The 16,065-nt window shown below is 45.0% G+C and overlaps 1 protein-coding gene across 1 annotated transcript; it reads left to right on the forward strand.

Moving 5' to 3' along the window:
* The first annotated feature begins 6,360 nt into the window (after positions 1-6,360).
* Positions 6,361-7,307, forward strand: LOC127314626 (RING-H2 finger protein ATL39). Its single transcript, XM_051345157.2, has one exon. The coding sequence runs from the start codon at positions 6,571-6,573 to the stop codon at positions 7,123-7,125; it is 555 nt and encodes a 184-aa protein (XP_051201117.1). The 5' UTR covers positions 6,361-6,570; the 3' UTR covers positions 7,126-7,307.
* Positions 7,308-16,065: the final 8,758 nt, after the last annotated feature.

Raw genomic sequence — 16,065 nt, forward strand, 5'->3', positions numbered from 1 at the left:
GTCTCATGCATAAAATTATTACTCTCCACATAAGCATAATCATTCTTATTAATTGTAGTGGGAGTAAATTCAACAAAGTAGCTACCATTATTATTCTCATCAAGTGTAGGAGGCATAGCACAATCATAATAAAATTTACTCTCCATAGTAGGTGGCACCAAAAGACCACTGTCATTATAATCATCATAAATAGGAGGCAAAGTATCATCAAAGAAAATTTTCTCCTCAATGCTTGGGGGACTAAAAATATCATGCTCATCAAACCAGCTTCCCCAAGCTTAGAATTTTCCATATCATTAGCAACAATGGTGTTCAAAGTATTCATACTAATAACATTGCCATTAGCATGCAAATAAGGTTCCATAGGTTTTTTAATTTTTGCAACACACCATTTATGTCTTAACTCAGGAAATAGATTAAAAAGCTCATAGTTGTTTTCCATTATGCCTAACTAGTGAAATAAAAACAAGAAAAAAAAGATGCAATTGCAGCATCTAAAGGAAATAGCTTCGAGCACTTACAACGGTACCAGAAAATAACTTAGTTACCTGGGACCAGAGTGTGAGTGCCTTTTACCTTTCCTCCCCGGCAACGGCGCCAGAAAATAGATTGATGTCTACTCACGCTTCTTTTCCTGTAGACAGTGTTGGGCCTCCAAGAGCAGAGGTTTGTAGAACAGCAGCAAGTTTTCCTTTAAGTGAATCACCCAAGGTTTATCCAACTCAGGGAGGAAGAGGTCAAAGATATCCCTCTCAAGCAACCCTGCAATCACGATACAAGAAGTCTCTTGTGTCCCCAACACACCCAATACACTTGTCAGATGTATAGGTGCACTAGTTCGGCGAAGAGATAGTGAGATACAAGTGGTATGAATGTATATGAGCAGTAGTAACGGCACCAGAAAATAGCTTGCTGGCGTGCAGTTGATGGTAGTAATATTGCAGCGCAGGAAGTAAAGATGCAGTAGAACAGTAAATAAGCGATGATTGCAGTATTTAGAAACAAGGCCCAGGGATCATACTTTCACTAGTGGACACTCTCAACATTGATCACATAATAAAACCACTCTACACTCTCTTGTTGGATGATGAACACCATTAATTGTGTAGGGCTACAAGAGCACCTCAATGCCGGAGTTAACAAGCTCCACAACATTCGATGTTCATATTTAAATAACCTTAGAGTGCATGATAGACCAACACAATTATACCAAGTACTAACATAGCATGCACACTGTCACCAACAGACTATGAAAGGAGGAATAGATCACATCAATACCATCATAGTAATAGTTAACTTCATAATCTACAAGAGATCACAATCATAAACTACGCCAAGTACTACATGATGCACGCACTGTCACCATTACATCACGGAGGAGGAATAGAGTATTTTAATAACATCACTAGAGTAGCACATAGATGAATAGTGATACAAAGCTCACCATATGAATCTCAATCATGTAAGGCAGCTCATGAGATCATTGTATTGAAGTACATGGGAGAGAGATTAACCACATAGCTACCGGTACATCCCTTAGCCTCGAGGGAGAACTACTCCCTCCTCATGGGAGACAACAACGGTGATGAAGATGGCGGTGGTGTCGATGGAGATGCCTTCCGGGGGCACTTCCCCGTCTCGGCGGCGTGCCGGAACAGAGACTTCTGTCCCCCCAGATCTTGGCTTCGCGATGGCGGCGGCTCTGGAAGGTTTCTCATACCATGGCTTATTCCTCCGAAGTTTTTAGGTCAGGACGACTTAAATAGGCGGAGAATCGGAGTCGGAGGGGGTCTGGTGGCTCCACACAATAGGGGGGCGCCCCCCTTGGGCCGCGCCGCCCACACGTGTGGGCCCCCAGGGCTCCCCTCTGGTGCCTCTCCGGTGTTCTGGAAGCTTCGTGGAATTATAAGATGCTGGGCGTTAATTTCATCCAATTCCGAGAATATTTCCTTACTAGGATTTCTAAAACCAAAAACAGCAGAAAACAGGAACTGGCACTTCGGCATCTCGTTAATAGGTTAGTTCCGAAAAATGCATAAAATCATCATAAAGTGTGAACAAAACATGTAGGTATTGTCATAAAACAAGCATGGAACATCAGAAATTATAGATACGTTGGAGACGTATCAGGGCTGCAGAAGGGGCCGAAGCCTCGGAAGCTGCAACATTCGGCAGAGCGGCGCCAGATTTAGCCTTCTTAGACGGAGGCTCGATGAAACCTTCTTCACTGCAAAGAAGAAAATTGATAAGAATTAGGAAAGAAATGCGAATGGCAAAAGCGAAATACAAATTCTAGGGAAAAAGTAAGCACTTACAGTTCGATGAGATCGTCTTCATCGGCGAAGACGCCGGTTGGTCTCTTCGCAGGCGAAGCTCTGACCTCCTCCACAGCTGCAATAACAAAGGCCTCATGATCAGCTTCGTCAACACGCACTGATCCTGCTGTGTCGCAAGTATCGTTGACTGGGGGAGGAGGATTGGTAAATGCACCTTCAGAATTCATCGGATCATCGTGTTCGTCCTTTGGGCTGGTGTTCTCGACAGTATGAAAATTGTCAGGGGCTGAGGAATCTCTCCCTTCGGAAGTATCATCCGGCAGGTCACGCAAGTCTCCAGAAGCTATGAGGGTCTGCCGAAGAATAATATGTAAGAACAATCATAGTCATGTTGATCAAGGAGAATAGAGTAATAAGAGTATGAGAAGGAAAATTTACCTCTAGTGGAGGGTGATCGGCATCGAAAGGTGGATGAGAAGATATCAGCGGAATTGAGTCTTCTTGGCCGAAGAGAGTATGGCGTCGAACTTCGTCAAGCAGCTCCTTTTCCGATAGTTCAGCAGCGTTTATTCTGGTCTCATCCTTCGAACCCGAATATAACCACATCGGATGAACCCTGGCCATGACTGGCTGAACCCGATGTTTTAGGAACACGACAGCTACCTCTGTGCCAATCATGGTCTGGCCATCGGCTTCTTTGATCCGAAGAAATTTGGCAAATAACTCGTCGGCTGCTACCTTTTCATCGGGAGAAAGGATGTTCTTCCAAGAGTGCTTAGGTTTGGCTTCGAGAACGTCGGCAAAGCGGGGAAGCTGGGATTCGGTTGTTGAAGAATCCTTAATATAGAACCACTTCAGTCTCCATCCTTGCACCGATTCCCTCATTGGAAAGTTGAATTAATTTACTTCTGAACGGACAACGAACCCCACTCCCCCAATGACAAAGGGTCCATTACTACTACTGTATCTCTTAACAAAGAAGATTTTCTTCCACAACCCAAAGTGGGGCTCGATGCCCAAAAAACCTTCGCAAAGGGTGATGAACACGGCAAGATTAAGGATTGAGTTGGGAGTAAGTTGCCACAATTGGATTTCATAGGACCGCAGAAGGTGGTGAATGAACTTGTGAGAAGGAAGCGAGAGACCTCGATAAAGGAACGACAAGAACATCACGGTAAAACCAGCAGGAGGATTAGGCCGAGAGATCGCACCTGGGAGAATTACATTCCCCTCGTCGGAGGAGACTAGACCAAGGCTTCGGGCCCTCTTCTCATCACGCTTCGTGATGGAGGACGTTAGCCAATCTGCGAGATTGGTCCCAGCCGCGGAGCTTGACGGCGCTGGCGGCACCGGAGCTGGGGGAGGAGCGTTTGGAGCGCTTCTCTTCGGAAGATTTGAAGGGGCCTTGGCGGCGCCGCCGCCACTCACGGAACTAGTGGCTGCAACGGGGTTCTTCTTCTTCACCATCGTTGGATCTGAAGAGGATCTAAAAATGGCGGTGGCGGCGCAGCGGTTACGAGAGAAGAAGGTGGAAGAAGGAAAGGAGGATGCTATGATGATGTGAGAGAATACTAAGGATTTTGCCCAGAGAGATTTTAAGTATGGGGGAACTTGAGGATTGCGTGGGCACGTGTCATTGCTCCCAGTTCATTAAAAGGACTCTCTTTTCATTGTTGATCGCAAAAATCGAGGAGGCGCCTTGGTAACCGTACGAGAAAGGCGGATATTACTTAAAAACAGAGCCACACAGAGGTAGGATGGGCCCAACGGGTCGTGTCTTGTCAGTCAAAATCAGAGTATTAGTAACGTCATCAGTGACGTCGTGAAGACCGCCGGAAGCATTCGAAGAAATATAAAAGGTATCGGATGGTGGATTCGAGTCTATGCATTCGAAGATACCCTATGCACTGGACCCAATAAAACGTGAGCTCGAAGAATACCCTTGTGAAGAAATATTTGAAGGAAAAGATGAAATGTTCAGCTCGAGGCTGCACCCGGCCGCAAGCACCCATGCTGAGACTCGGGGGCTACTCCCATCGGGAGCGCTGGACGCGCACCCGATAAAACTTTTTTGCACTCCAGGATCATGCCCGGGGACTTGATTCTGTGTAGGGTAACGTTGTTTTGCCATCGGCAGTTAACCAGCAAAAGTTGGGCACGTTACTCATTATCCCTTACGCGTTGAAACCTTACTGAAGAATACGAGCCCTGGCGCAAACTTATCGAATGACCCATGAAGACTTGCAGAAAGACTTCGACAGAAGAAGATGTTCGAGTGGCACAACTTGAGTGTACGCACGGATTGCAAGCATCCGTACCTAGACTCGGGGGCTACTCCCATCGGGAGCGCTGGACGCGCACCCGATAGAGGAAGATGATGCTATTACGAGATGGACAAGAACAATCAAGGAGAAGATCATTAGGTGGAGGTATGCTTTAGTCTCTACCTGAAATATCTTCGGCTAGACACTCGGGGACTACTGACGTGGGCATTACCCTTCGGGTAACCGATATTGCCCTATCCTGTGCGGCCCAACTGGAGGCCCATGAAGATACTCGACGATAAGGTGGACCACTAGGACGGTTCAGGAGAAGTTCCCTTGAAGAACAAGGCAAGAAGGAAGTCGAACAAAGAAAGTTTAGAGCTAGACCTTTTGTAAAACTAGTCGTACCCGGACAGATCTCTTGAGACCTGGCCTCCTATATAAATGCCAGGAGATGGGCTGTCGAGGGACACATTCAATCTTAGCAACTTTAGCCACCAGAAGTCTAGAGCTAGGTCGCCGTAGCACTTAGCCTCTCGACAAGATCACAGCCGAAACCTTCGGCACCCCATTGTAACCCAATATTCTCATAATCAAGATCAGACAGGCATGACGTAAGGGTTTTACCTCATCGAGGGCCCTGAGCCTGGGTAAATCGCTCTCCCCGCTTGTCTGTTCACCGATGTCTCGTGTCAGCCTATAGGATTCCATCGACCCTAAGCCCCAATCGGAGGGCATTGCCGAGGAGTACCCTCGACACCGGTAGAGATTATTATGACTTAACCATTGATGTTTATTTAAATAATTATTTAAAATTCAAAATAATAAAGAGTTGTGATATCACGATCTAAGGGTTAAATAGGATGTGGGAGGCAGCGATGCGGGGATGGGTGGCAACTGATTCGTTAACGGCATGATCGTCCGGTGGCATGGGCGGAAAAGCGGTTGCGATTTTTTTACCGAATCAGTTGGGCTGCACACACCAGATGATTATATTTTTCGACACGGCTTACCTATATTTGCATGTCATTGGACCAGAAAGTTGGGTATCTCAATTTTTTTTCATCACCATATCCATATGCAAAATTTCTTTTCAGTAGTGTTTTTTTTGGTATAGTGTTTACGAAAAATCAGTTTGTTTTTCTTTTGGCACAAGCCCTCTAATATCAAAATCTAAAATATGAAACATGTACAATCCAATTTGTGAATTCAATAGAATCCAAAAGAAGTGCATGCCAAAAGCACTTTTGATTACACATATTCCTAATCCTAAATAAAATGTAAGGATGTATATTGGATGGATTGGACTTAGAATCTGATTGTAGAGTTGATTCCACGATTATAAGTTCATAAACCTAAATCGGTGGAGATGCTGAACTTTACAACTTAGTGATGGATGGGCGAGGACGGCGGTGCGTCTTGGCTCGTTCTGGTCTTCGCTAGGTGGTTCAAAGATGATGATTAATATGATTAATAGATCGGTGGTCATTTTCGTGAAAAAAAAGTCGGCCTGCAGGGCAAAATACATCTGGTACCCAGAACATAAATATCATGGATCTCATTTCGGGCACGTGGAGCAGAGTAACAGATCTGGTCGACCTGACCACCGAGCTATGATGAGTGGTTCGTGTGTATCTTGGATCGGCTGTCAATCCTCCCCGTACCCCGTGGGCGATGATGGATCGGTTTGGGTCACGCTTTGCTCAAATATATCTGGCGGTTACCATCAGTCGGGCTCGAGAAAACACTGACCACCTTTGCTGCGCGTTCACTCGCCGTTCCGTGCCGTTGCGACCCATCGCCACCAGGCCCTTTATATACGGCCGTTGCCCGTTTTGCCCCAGCAGAGACGTACGCGACCTCGAGAAAACAAGAAAAGCACACCAAGCTTGCTTCCTTGCTACGGCCGCTACGGCTTCGCACCAGTAGAACACACTACACTACACAACCTGGTGCTGTTCCGCTATTCCGGCAAGGAAGCCGATCGATCGAGAAGCCATTTTCGTGCAGGCGATCGAGGAGTCTCGAAGATGAACACGCCCACCTCATGGCTCTTCGCCGACAACTCGAGGTACAGCAACCGGTCGCGGCTGCTCTTCATCGGCCTCTCCTTCGCCATCGGCATCGCCACCTTCCTCCTCTACCTCGCCATCTGGTACGTCTGCACCCGCCGCAGACGCAGCCAACGCCTGATCGCCGCGGGCGCGGAGGACCAGGAGGCCAGCGCCGCCTCGCCGGGGCCCGGGCGCCGCGGCATGAGCGACGCCGCCATCGCCGCGCTCCCGACCTTCACGTACGAGCTCCCCGCCGTCGACGTTGTCCCAGGGGACGTGGACGACGCGAATGAGGCGGCGGCGGACTGCGCGGTGTGCCTCGGGCAGGTGGAGGCCGGCGAGATGGTGCGGCGCCTCCCCAAGTGCGCGCATTTGTTCCACGCCGAGTGCATCGACGCCTGGCTGCGCGCGCACTGCACCTGCCCCATGTGCCGCGCCCCCGTCGGCCCGCCCACCGCCGCCGCCTCCAAGAAAGACGGCACCCCGCCGGCCGATGGTATAGCGACGGCAGAGTTGCTGCCACCTGTCTAGCTTCATTGGGATGATTGAAGAATTAATAGCTACGAACAGCGATCGGTCGACAAGGTAGGTAGAAGCGTAGGCTAGGACGATGTAGAGGCCTAATCTATCGAGGCTGGGAGATTAATTTGGTTCGTAGTACAGTATATAGGTACGTGTACAGGAGTATCTGTGACGTCGATTGTTTTGGTATTTTTACCATTACTCGAGTAGTACTAGGTAAGCTAGTTGTTGTGATTTTTTTTGATTCAAGGAATGAATCGATCTATAGTAACGTGCTCCTACTGTACCGCAGCGTTCTGGACTCTTCCGCCGCTGCGAACGGTCTCTGTTGCACGGTTCGGCTCCGCCGTCACTAGTTACGTCGGTCTCGGTGTGTTCCCTTTCCACTCTTCCATTTGTGAAGGTCAACGTCTCCCCGACCGATTCTTCTCATCACTTGAGGAATCCACCCAGAATGAAACCGTCCGTCCAAGCATCCATTCGTTTCGTGTGCGCACACATATTTTGTTTCCAGAACCACCATCACCATCTAAGAGCATCTCCATCGGACAGGGCTTCGTTTCGGCATTCTGGACCAAAAACGGTTCCCACCGTCGCTTCCAAGTGATATCTCGGCGTGAACAGCGGCCTAATAACTCAACAGACATGCCCGTGCCAGCCCCAGAAGAAGAAGCGGCCGTTTGTCCATTTTGTGAGGTCGATGACATAATAATCCGGCCAACACCACCATACAACCATCCCACACATAAGTTGTTCGACACGTTAACAAGGTGAGTGTTCTTTCCCAAGTTTTGTCAGTAAGAACTAGTTAGGGTTCAAATAATTTTGGTTGCCTCATTTTGGGATGCGCACAAATGGATAGCGATGACGAGATGATGATTCAATAGTTGATGCAAGAGGAGGCCGAGGCAGCAGCCGAGATGAAGAAAGCCTCCTTCTCCTCGTCTCTCTTATTTACCTACGGGCGAAGCTGCAGCAGTCTCGCATTGGTGGTTCACTTAAAGGGAAGAGGAAGAACATACACCATCACCGGATGGTCGGAACCGGGATATTTGAAGACGACTATTTCAAGGACGACGCCATGCATAGGCTCAAAACCTTTCGATGCCGCTTTCGGATGAACAAAGAAACATTCCAAAAGATTGTGAAACATGTGCCAGAGTATGGTACATTTTTTCTCTGCAAAAAAGATTGCACTGGATTATATGGTTTCACTTCTAAACAGAAGTGCACATCATCCTTGAGATGTCTTGCATATGGAGCTCATGTAGATGCTTAGGATGATTACATACGCATGGACGAATCCACGGCCTTCCAGACCATGTACAAGTTTTGCAGAGTGGTGGTCGCAGTGTTTGGCCGCACCATCTTAGAGCAGCCAATGAAGAAGACATAGTTCGGATGCTCAAAATACATCAAGGGAATTTCCATGTATTCTTAGAAGCATCAAGTGCATAAATTGTGGTTGGAAAAATTATTAGTTTGGTTGGCATGGTATGTATAAGGGTCACACTAGAGAGTGAAGTGTCGTTCTTAAATCTGTGGCTAACTATGATCTGTAGATTTGCATGATTGTATCTCACAATGATATTATCGGGCTCCAACGCTCACCAGCCTTTGGTAGACTTGCTAAAAGCCATGCATCTTCTTATCTGATGGCATTTATCCTCCATGGGCCACATTTGTGACGAAAATCGCCACCTCTTGTACTGAGAAGATTGCCTGGTATTCACGGTGCAAGGAAGCATGTAGGGATGTCGAGCAGTGTGCTCTAAGCTTGTTTTGCTATTGTCACACTAGTAGAAAACAAAGCTTTCGTTCGGAGCTGTCCGGAGCAGTAGTCTTGGTCGTGTTACGAACCTGGACTAATGTGAGCATTAGGCCTGGTTCGAATGGCTAGGACACCGAAAAGTTTTAGTCCCGGTTCGTAACAGAACCTTTTAGTTCCCGTCGGTGCGAGTCTGTTTAGTCCCGGTTGACTACTGGTCTAACCTTTAGTCCTGGTTGGAGACACCAACCCGGACTAAAGGTATTCTGGGTTTTTTTTTGGCTCCACCCCCCTCCTCTATGGATCCCTTTTTTTGCTTTGTAAAATACAAAAGAATAATGATAGAAAATTAAAAATTAAAATCCTTTTAGATGTAGGTAGCTTAGGTAATCTAGTTATTATGAACAATAAAAAACATGAATTTTGACTTATTTTACAAAAAACTGTATTTTAGGGTAAAATGACAATATCGTTTACATGCGAACTCGAAAAAAATGTTTAATATATGAAAATCTATCTACGCGAAATGTTTAGCATACAAATACTCGTACGGGAAATGTTTAGTATATGGAAATATATCTATGTGAAAATTTACATCCGATTTCATCGGGCTATGACCGGTTAGCGAATAATTAGAATCTCAAACTGCCGAAGAGAAATATGATTTTTTTTAGATTTTAGGTTTTGCAAAAAAATTATTGTTATTTATTTATTCAAGATTATTATTACACCATTACTTTTATTTATTAAAAGACTTATTTAGTATTCAAACAATAAAGAAGTGAGACATCGTGACCAACAAGTTAATACGATTGATATGATACTTATATCAATAATGTGCGCTGCTGTCCACAACTGGCGTGTGGTTGACGTGGGAGGTAGAATCTCTGTGGTGTAGCTTTTCTTCGTTCCCCGGCAACGGCGCCAGAAAATAGCTTGATGTCTACTCACGCTTCTATTCCTGTAGACAGTGTTGGGCCTCCAAGAGCAGAGGTTTGTAGAACAGCAGCAAGTTTCCCTTAAGTGAATCACCCAAGGTTTATCGAACTCAGGGAGGAAGAGGTCAAAGATATCCCTCTCAAACAACCCTGCAATCACGATACAAGAAGTCTCTTGTGTCCCCAACACACCTAATACACTTGTCAGATGTATAGGTGCACTAGTTCGGCGAAGAGATAGTGAAATACAAGTGGTATGAATGAATATGAGTGGTAATAGCAATCTGAATAAAATATGGCAGCGAACAAACATGCAACAGAACAGTAAATAAGCGGAGATTCGATGCTTAGAAACAAGGCCTAGGGATCATACTTTCACTAGTGGACACTCTCAACATTGATCACATAACCAAAACTACTCTACACTCTCTTGTTGGATGAAAAACACCATTCATTGTGTAGGGCTACAAGAGCACCTCAATGCCGGAGTTAACAAGCTCCACAACATTCGATGTTCATATTTAAGTAACCTTAGAGTGCATGATAGACCAACGCAATTATACCGAGTACTAACATAGCATGCACACCGTCACCGACAGACTATGAAAGGGGGAATAGATCACATCAATACTATCATAGTAATAGTTAACTTCATAATCTATAAGAGATCACAATCATAACCTATACCAAGTATTTCATGATGCACACACTGTCAACATTAAATCATGGAGGAGGAATAGACTACTTTAATAACATCACGAGAGTAACACATAGATGATATTCAACTAGATCACAAAGAGAGAGATGAACCACAAAGCTACGGTAGAGCCCTCAGCCCCGGGGGAGAACTACTCCCTCCTCATCATGGAGACAGCGATGGCGGTGAAGATGGCGGTGGAGATGTCTTCCGGGGGCAATTCCCCGTCCCGGCAGGGTGCCGGAACAGAGACTTCTGTCCTCCGAATTAGAGTTTCGCGATGGCGACGGCTCTGGAAGATTTTCTAGTGTTTCGTCAATCCGTCTCGATGTTTTAGGTCAGGGAGGCTTAAATAGGCGAAGCGGCGGAGTCGGAGGGGCCACGGAGCCTCCTCACACTAGGGGGGCGCGCCCCCCTTGGGCCGCGCCGCCACCATGTGTGGGGCCCCCAGGGCTCCCCTCTGGTCCCTCTCTGACTCTCTGGAAGCTTCCGGGAAAAATAAGGTTCTGGGCTTTGATTTCGTCCGATTCCGAAAATATTTCTTTTGTAGGATTTCTGAAACCAAAAACAGCAGAAAACAGCAACTGGCACTTCGGCATCTCGTCAATAGGTTAGTTCCGGAAAACGCATAAAAACATTATAAAGTGTGAACAAAACATGTAGGTATTGTCATAAAACAAGCATGGAACATCAGAAATTATAGATACGTTGGAGACGTATCAGCATCCCCAAGCTTAGTTCCTACTCGTCCTCGAGTAGGTAAACGATAACAATGATAATTTCTGAGGTGACATGCTACTAACATAATCTTGATCATACTATTGTAAAGCATATGAGACGAATGAAGTGATTATAAGCAATGGTAAAGACAATGAGTAAACAACTGAACCATATAGCAAAGACTTTTCATGAATAGTACTTTCAAGACGAGCATCAATAAGACTTGCATAGGAGTTAACTCATAAAGCAATAGATTCAAAGTAAAGGCATTGGAGCAACACAAAGGAAGATAAAGTTTCAGCATTTGCTTTCAACTTGTAACATGTATATCTCATGGATAATTGTCAACACAAAGTAATATGATGAATGCAAATAAGCAAGTATGTAAGAATCAATGCACAGTTAACACAAGTGTTTGCTTCTAAGATAGAAGGAAGTAGGTAAACTGACTCAACATAAAAGTAGAAGAATGACCCTTCGCAGAGGGAAGCATGGATTGCTATATTTGTGCTAGAGCTTTTATTTTGAAAACATAGAGAGAGCATAAAAGTAAAGTTTTGAGAGGTGTTTGTTGTTGTCAACGAATGGTAGTGGGCACTCTAACCCCCTTGCCAGACAGACTTTCAAAGAGCGGCTCCCATGAAAGATTTTTATTTTTGGGTGGCACTCCTTCCAACCTTGCTTTCACAAACCATGGCTAACCGAATCCTCGGGTGCCTGCCAACAATCTCATACCATGAAGGAGTGTCTTTTTATTTTAGTTTTATTTAGATGACACTCCTCCCCACCTTTGCTTTCTCAAGCCATGGCTAACCGAATCCTCGGGTGCCGTCCAACAATCACATACCATGGAGGAGTGTCTATTTGTAAAATTATGAAAGTTAATTAATTTGGGGCTGGGAACCCCATTGCCAGCTCTTTTTGCAAAATTATTGGATAAGCGGATGAAGCCACTAGTCCATTGGTGAAAGTTGCCCAACAAGATTGAAAGATAAACACCACATACTTCCTCATGAGCTATAAAACATTGACACAAATAAGAGGTAATAACTTTTGAAGTGTTTAAAGATAGCACTCAAGCAATTTACTTTGGAATGGCGGAGAAATACCATGTAGTAGGTAGGTATGATGGACACAAGTGGCATAGTTTTTGGCTCAAGGATTTGGATGCACGAGAAGTATTCCCTCTCAATACAAGGCTTAGGCTAGCAAGGTTGTTTGAAGCAAACACAAGTATGAACCGGTACAGCAAGACTCACATAAAAACATATTGCAAGCATTATAAGACTATACATTGTCTTCCTTGTTGTTCAAACACCTCACCAGAAAATATCTAGACTATAGAGAGACCAATCATGCAAACCAAATTTTAACAAGATCTATGTAGTTCTTCATTAATAGGTGAAAAGTATATGATGCAAGATCTTAAACATGATCTATATAAGCACAAAAATTGCCAAGTATCAAATTATTCAAGACATTATACCATTTACCACATGAAGCATTTTCCGTTTCCAACCATATAACAATTAACGAAGCAGTTTCAACCTTCGCCATGAACGTTAAGAATAAAGCTAAGAACACATGTGTTCATATGCAACAGCGGAGCGTGTCTCTCTCCCACACAAAGAATGCTCCAAGTAAAGCGCATAAGATGCGACGGAATAAAAATATAGTTTCACTAGAGGTGACCTGATAATTTGTCGATGAAGAAGGGGATGCCTTGGGCCTTGATAACCCACAAGTATAGGGGATCGCAACAGTCTTCGAGGGAAGTAAAACCCAAATTTATTGATTCGACACAAGGGGAGGTAAAGAATACTTATAAGCCTTAACAACTGAGTTGTCAATTCAGCTGCACCCGGAAAAGCACTAGTAATAGGGGTGATGTGAAAGTAGCAGTAATATGAGAGCAATAGTAACAGTAACACAGCAGTGGTAACAGTAACACAGAGGCAATGGCACCAGAAAATAGTTGATACTACTTCCAATGACATATAGAACGAGTATATGATGATGAGAGATGGACCGGGGTTCCCAGCGATCTACACTAGTGGTAACTCTGCAATAACAAGTGACAAGTGTTGGGTGAACAAATTACAGTTGGGCAATTGATAGGATTGAAATAGCATTAAGACAGAACATCAAGATTATTAATCATGTAGGCATGTTTTCCATATATAGTCGTACGTGCTCACAATGAGAAACTTGCACAACATCTTTTGTCCTACCAGCCGGTGGCAGCCGGGCCTCAAGGGAATCTACTGGATATTAAGGTACTCCTTTTAATAGAGCACCGGAGCAAAGCATTAACACTTGGTGAAAACATGTGATCCTCATGCCTACGCCTTCCCCTCCAGTTGTCCCAATTTCTGTCACTTTGGGGCCTTTGGTTCCGGACATAGACATGTGCATACAACTTGTAGATACAATCTAAGCAATAATTATAGAGCTTAAATCTAAGATCATGCCACTCGGGCCCTAGTGACAAGCATTAAGCATAACAAGATTGCAGCAACAATAACTTCACAAACTTTATAGATAGACTAATCATAATGTATCATCCATCGGATCCCAACAAACACAACACCGATTACATCAGATGGATCTCAATCATGTAAGGCAGCTCATGAGATCATTGTATTGAAGTACATGGGATAGAGAGTACCAACTAGCTACTGCTAGAACCCGTAGTCCATGGGGGAACTACTCACGGAGCATGATGGAGGCGGTGGCGTCGATGGAGATGGCTTCCGGGGGCACTTCCCCGTCACGGCAGGGTGCCGGAACAGAGACTTCTGTCCCCCCCGAATTGGAGTTTCGCGATGGCGGCGGCGCCCCTGGAGTCTTTCTGGAGTTTCGTCAATTCATCCCGCGTTTTTAGGTCGAAAGGGCTTATATAGGCGAAGAGGCGGCGCAGGAGGGGCACCAGGGCGCCCACACACTAGGCCGGCGCCACCAGGGTGGAGCTCGCGCGGCCCTGTCGTGTGGGGCCCCCTAGCCCATCTTCGTCTCCCCTTCGGTGTTCTGGATTCTTCCGGCGAAAATAAGATACTGGGTCTTTGTTTCGTCGAATTCCGAGAATATTGCCCGAACAGCCTTTCTGGAACCAAAAACAGCAGAAAACAGGAACTGGCACTTCGGCATCTTATTAATAGGTTAGTTCCGGAAAACGCATAAAAACATTATAAAGTGTGAGCAAAACATGTAGGTATTGTCATAAAACAAGCATGGAACATCAGAAATTATGGATACGTTGGAGACGTATCAGCATCCCCAAGCTTAGTTCCTACTCGTCCTCGAGTAGGTAAACGATAAAAAGAATAATTTCTGTAGCGACATGCTACTTACATAACCTTGATCATACTATTGTAAAGCATATGAGATGAATGAAGTGACTCAAGGCAATGATCTATAGTTGCTAACAAATAGATAACATATAGCAAAACTTTTCATGAATAATACTTTCAAGACAAGCATCAAAATTCTTGCATAAAGTTAACTCATAAAGCAATAAATTCAAAGTAAAGGCATCGAAGCAACACAAAGGAAGATATAAGTTTCAGCAGGTGCTTTCAGCTTTCAACATGCATATCTCATGGATAATTGTCAACATAAAGTAAAATAATAAGTGCAAATAAGCAAGTATGTAAGAATCAATGCACAGTTGACACAAGTGTTTTCTTCTAAGATGGAAGGAAGTAGGTAAACTGACTCAACATAAAGTAAAAGAAAGGCTATTCGCAGAGGGAAGCAGGGATTAAATCATGTGCTAGAGCTTTTCAAGTTTTGAAATCATATAGAGAGCATAAAATTAAAGTTTTGAGAGGTGTTTGTTGTTGTCAACGAATGGTAGTGGGCACTCTAACCCCCTTGCCAAACAGACTTTCGAAGAGCGGCTGATACGTCCAATTTGCATCACTATTTTATATCATAATTTGCTGTTATTCATTGATATATTTCATATTGGGACACATTACTTATGTTATTTCATCTATTTTGCATGTTTCATCATTATTGGAGGATCGAACACCGGAGCCAGGATTCTGCTGGAAAAAGCACCGTCAGAACGCAATATTTCGGAAGATCAACTCTGGAAGGAAATTATACCAAAAATCCTATTTTTCAAGATGACGAAGGAAGCCAGAAGGAGGAGCCAGGAGCAGCCAGGGTGGGCCCACACCCTAGGGCGGCGCGGCCCAGGCCCTGGCCGCGCCGGCCTGTGGTGTGGAGGGCCCACGACCCCTTTCGCCTCCTTTTCTTCGCCAAACCCTTCGTCCCGAAGACCTAAGCCACAGAGGGTATCTCGCGAAGAGTTACAGCCGCCTCTGCGGGGTGGAGAACACCAGAGAGAAAAGAGCTCTCCGGCGGGCAGGAATCCGCCGGGGAAATTCCCTCCGGGAGGGGGAAATCGACGCCATCGTCACCGTCATCGAGCTGGACATCATCGCCATCACCATCATCATCATCTCCACCATCATCACCGCCGTCATCACCGCTGGACACCGTCACCGCCATAGCAATTTGGGTTTGATCTTGATTGTTTGATAGGGGAAACTCTCCCGGTATCGATTTCTACTTGTTGTTGATGCTATTGAGTGAAACCATTGAACCAAGTTTATGTTCAGATTTTTATTCATCATCATATCACCTCTGATCATGTTCCGTATGATGTCTCGTGAGTAGTTCGTTTAGTTCTTGAGGACATGGGTGAAGTCTAAATGTTAGTAGTGAACTATGGATGAGTAATATTCAATGGTATGATATTTAAGTTGTGGTGTTATTCTTCTAGTGGTGTCATGTGAACGTCGACTACATGACACTTC

Source organism: Lolium perenne, chromosome 3, assembly GCF_019359855.2.
Source record: "Lolium perenne isolate Kyuss_39 chromosome 3, Kyuss_2.0, whole genome shotgun sequence".
Classification (NCBI taxonomy): Eukaryota; Viridiplantae; Streptophyta; class Magnoliopsida; order Poales; family Poaceae; genus Lolium; species Lolium perenne.

Coding starts and splice junctions, on each gene's coding strand:
- LOC127314626 (XM_051345157.2), top strand. CDS start 6,571: ATGAACACGCCCACCTCATGGCTCTTCGCCGACAACTCGAGGTACAGC.